This window comes from Tamandua tetradactyla, chromosome 6 (assembly GCF_023851605.1).
Source record: "Tamandua tetradactyla isolate mTamTet1 chromosome 6, mTamTet1.pri, whole genome shotgun sequence".
In the NCBI taxonomy this organism is placed as follows: Eukaryota; Metazoa; Chordata; class Mammalia; order Pilosa; family Myrmecophagidae; genus Tamandua; species Tamandua tetradactyla.
Window position 1 is genome coordinate 78,055,339 of NC_135332.1, and position 4,791 is coordinate 78,060,129.

Genomic DNA, 4,791 nt, shown 5'->3' on the forward strand with positions numbered 1-4,791 from the left:
GGCCTTTGCACCTACATTCCCTCTACCTATAAGGCCCTTTCCCCAGATATCTGCATGGCTTATTCCCTCACTTCTTATGAAGCTTTGCTCAAATATCACTTCCTCAGAGAAGCCTTTCTTGACCACCATGCCTGGTGCTCTTGGGTCCACTTTATTTTTCTCCAGAGCACTTATCACCACCTAACACATGATATATACATTTATTCATTTACTAACAGTCTCCCATATTGGAATATATTTGAGGGCTGGAATTTTGTTTGTCCTGTTCTCTATACGAGAATGATGTAGAGTAAGGCATGAACTCAATAAATATTTACTGAATGCATGAGTATCATAAGCTGGAAATCATGTGGTTCAGAACACCCCATCTGAACCACGGCTTAGGGAGGTACATGAGCTCACACAGCCAGAAATCAGTAGACGCAAGCCCTGGGACTGTTCAATCCCACTCCATCGTACCATGGCAACAAACAATTTTCCATTCTCCATCTTCTTCAAATCGCACAACTACTAGAGATTTTCAGGCTTCATATTTTATTTTAATTTCAGTTCAAGATTTCCTGGCTTTGAGGCTAAAAATGCTATAATCATTTTGGAAAGTGAAAACTACCTACCTGGAGCAAGACGGCTTTAATATATTACCTGACTATGTGGGCAGCTCTTGATACAGAAAATTCTGTAAGAGTACTGTAGGCTTTTGAAAGTTATATTTTAGCTGACTTTTGTCTTTTGTTGACTCTGGTTTAACACTGCAGTTACTGTTTAACCGAGAAACCAAAGGCTAACCCTACCTCCCCCCACCCCACCCCGACCTATCCACCCCACATCCCCTCCCCCCAAGTGTGGCCAGACTGGACTGTGGACTCCAGACTTTCCTCCTTTCCTCCCGGACTCTCAGAAGCCACCCTGGGTACTAACATTTTCTCCTTCCAGTTCACGCTGATAAACACGGATTACAGAAGGTGTACAAGAGACCAAATGCCTACATTCAGTTTCCAAAACGTAGTCAGAAAAATCCAGGGCCTCTCAGGAAGGAGCAGAGCCTGACAAAGGTCTTAAGAACCTGGTGAGTGGTGCGCCCCCTTTGGTCCTGGTCCCCTCCAGGCTTCTTTGGATAAGATGCCCCTAAACAAGGGCACTGAGACCTTCTGAATCACTCCAGGTGACGAGTGGGACGATCATTCCTCGCGGCAATGCCCTTTGTCTATTCGCGCCCCAGCAGGCGCATCTTTACAAAGGGCTTTCCTGACCGCGGGATCGCTCCACCCCCTCTGTTTTATGGAAGGAGAACCGCGTCTCAGAAGTCGTCCGGGAGCAGGCGGCCAGGAGCAAGGGGCAAGGGGATGGGGAGAGGGGAGCAGGTGCCTGGGCGCCAGCGGACCAGCGCTGACAAGTCAACGTGCCCCGGGCCTCAGTTTCCTCATCTGCGAAGGGAAAGGTGCGGGCTCCTTAGGGCCCTCTGGTCAGCCCGCTGCCTCCCCGGCCGGCCCTCGGGCCGCGGTACCCACTGCCTCGAGCCGCTCACGCCGTCACCAGCAGCGCCCCGGGAGGCCCCAGGGCCCAGTCTCAGCTTCCGCGCTCCTTCCGGGCCCCGCCCGCTCCGGGCCCGCCTACCCCAACCACTTAGGGCGGAGCCCACCCCGCCACCTCCCACCCCCGGCGGGGCTGGAACCTGCGCGCCCTCGGTGCCGCCCGGGAGGGGAGCGCGCGGCGGTCCTTCAGTCTCCATCCCGCACAGCGACGCGCGCGCCGAGCCCCTCCATCGTTCTCCTCTCCGCCCTTCTCGTGCCGCTGGGGAAGCGTCTCCTCGCAGTCCCGCCTCCTCCACCAATGAAATAGTCGTTATTTATTTGGAAATTTTACATTGTAAAAATGAATAAGGAGAAAATCAATCCACACCTTCCCACACCATGCGGCAGTACTGGAAGCGCAGAGCTAGGGAGCGCGGAAGGCAGCCTGTGCAGGTCAATTTCCGGACGCAGCAGAGAAAAGAAAGTTGGAAAGTGTTTCTGGAGGGGCAAATTGCTCGCTAGGGTCAGTGAGACAGTCCGCTTGTGCTTGCTTCCGGGACAGCACGACTCAGAGACGCCCCGGAGAGCTGAAATCCACTTTCACTGGTTTGCAGACAGCGCCACCTGCTGGTCCTAGTTGCTAACTTGAGGGCTTCCTTGCTGTTGTTAATGGGGTCCCCTAGCGGGAAGATGGCTAAACAGCGCTGAACATCTTCAGATATTAGGTCCAGTCTACTGCTCGAGTTCGTGAACTAGCTAAAGCATCTCGTGTCCTGAAAATCCGAGGAGTCCCTCGGTGGGTCATTGTTTACTGCCTTACTATAGTGACCCAAGTCCCGATCACCTGGAGATTCAGGACAGCCTGCCGCGTAGGAGGCTCCCAGTGATGGCGGCTGCGAAAAGGTTCCTGTGCGCAGCTGCCCGGTCTACAGGGGTAAAAACTGGGTGTAGTGGGGACATCCCCATGCAGCCAGTCACTTCTCTGGGAAGCAAGTTACCAGATGGCTGGGCAGGAGCAGATCTTCTCACAAAAGGTGCATCACAGATCTGACATGTGTCCTTGCGTAGGGATTTGGGGGAGGGGGTTGGGGGAGAAGTGGGAGTGACGGGTAATGCGTAGGGGGTTTCTTCTTGAGGTGACGAAAATGTTCGAAAATTGACTATCATGATGGTTGCACGATTCTGCAAATACACTAAAAAGTATAGTGTTATACACTGTAAATGGGGGAATTGCATGGTCTGAATTATATCTCAATAAAGCTGCTGTAAATAAAGTCAATTGCATGTCTATAAACCATCTACAATAAATTAGAAGAACTAATTAATGAAATGATACAATTTACAATAGTACTGAAAATATGAGTGAATTAGAAATACATAGCAAAAGGTGGGTAAGATCTTCATGAAGATAATTATAGAATCATTAGAGACATAAAAGACCTAATAAATGGGGAAATGTGCCAGGATCTTTGCTAGGTAGATTCAGTACTGTAAATATGTCCTCCCAAACTAATCTAATGATTTAATGCAATTTCAATAAGGTGCTTCATAAAGATTCACAAGCTAAATCCAAAATCTATATAAAAATGCAAATGGGCCAAGACAGATTAAACAACAACAACAAAACTCTTGAAGAAGAAGAATGAGGTGGAAGGAATTTTCCTACGAGATATTAAACCTTATTATAAAGGTGTGGTAAATCACACGGTGTAGTAGACATACCCATCAGTGGAACAGACCTACGGACCTATCCAGATAATGACACGTGCTGTCTGAGAGAGGTGGCATTGCAGATCGATGCGGAAGAGTGGATTCTTTAATAAGTGATGCTGGCACAGGGGATTTATCTGTGGGAAAACCATGAAATTGGATTCCTTCTTGTATCTGTTAGCTTTTGATGTCCTCCTCAAAATATGGACATCTCAAACAACAGCCTTAATCTTGGCTTTTTTTTTCATTCTTTAAAATATAATTTATTTTGTATTATCAAATTAAAACAACATACAAACATGAACATTCTTAACATACAAACATTCTGTGTATGGTGTACACTCGATGGCTCACAATATCATCACATAGTAGTATATTCATCACCATGATCATTTTTTAGAACTTTGCATCACTCCAGAAAAAGAAATTAAAAAAACTAGGTGTTCTTTAGGGTTGACAGGAATGGTTTTGATTGGGGTTTGGCAAACCATGATAAAACAACAATATCTAGATGAAGCAGGCATAAAAGTAGCCTCCAGAGTATGCTTGAATCTATGTGAGCTCTCAGCAATTAACACCTTGTTACAATTTCTTTCCCCCTTTTGGTCAGGAAAGCAATGTCAGTACCACACCAGGACCAAGCTCATGCCTGGGAGTTTCAGCTTCTTCAATCCTTAGTTTTCAATTTTTTAAAATTAATTTTTAAAATTTTAAAAATACATCACAAGAAAGAAACACAAGCATTCTTAATATATGATCATTCCATTCGACATAGATAATCCGTAATTCACAATATCATCGCATAGTTGCATATTCATCATCATGATCATTTTTTAGAACATTTGCATCAATTCAGAAAAAGAAATAAAAAGGCAACAGAAAAATAAAATGAAAACAAAAAAATTGTACATACACTATCCCTTATCCCTCCCTTTCATTGAGCACTAACATTTCAAACTAAATTTATTTTAACATTTGTTCCCCCTATTAGTAATTTTTATTCCATATGTTCTACTAGTCTGTTGACAAGGTAGATAAAAGGAGCATCAGACACAAGGTTTTCACAATCACACAGTCACATTGTGAAAGCTATATCATTATACAATCATCATCAAGAAACATGGTTACTGGAACACAGCTCTACATTTTCAGGCAGTTCCCTCCAGCTTCTCCATTACATCTTGGATAACAAGGTGATGTCTACTTAATGCGTAAGAATAACCTCCAGGATAACCTCTCCACTCTGTTTGGAATTTCTCAGCCATTGACATTTTGTCTCATTTCACTCTTCCCCCTTTTGGTTGAGAAGGTTTTCTCAATCCCTCGATGCTCAGTCTCAGCTTATTCTAGGATTTCTGTCCTACGTTGCCAGGAAGGTCCACACCCCTGGGAGTCATGTCCCACATAGACAGGGGGAGGCTCGGAAGTTTGCTTGTTGTGTTGGCTGGAGAGACAGGCCACATCTGAGCAACAAAAGAGGCTCTCTTGGGAGTGACTCTTAGGCCTAATTTTAAGTAGGCTTGACTATCCTTTGTAGGGTTAAGTTTCACATGAACAAACCCCAAAACTG

At 45.5% G+C, this 4,791-nt stretch overlaps 1 protein-coding gene across 1 annotated transcript; it reads left to right on the forward strand.

Moving 5' to 3' along the window:
• Positions 1–921: 921 nt before the first annotated feature.
• On the forward strand, positions 922–3,437 carry LOC143688437 (uncharacterized). Its single transcript, XM_077166333.1, has 2 exons — positions 922–1,066; positions 1,220–3,437. Exon 2 carries the CDS (start codon positions 1,344–1,346, stop codon positions 1,878–1,880), a length of 537 nt encoding a protein of 178 aa, XP_077022448.1. The 5' UTR covers positions 922–1,066; positions 1,220–1,343; the 3' UTR covers positions 1,881–3,437.
• Positions 3,438–4,791: the final 1,354 nt, after the last annotated feature.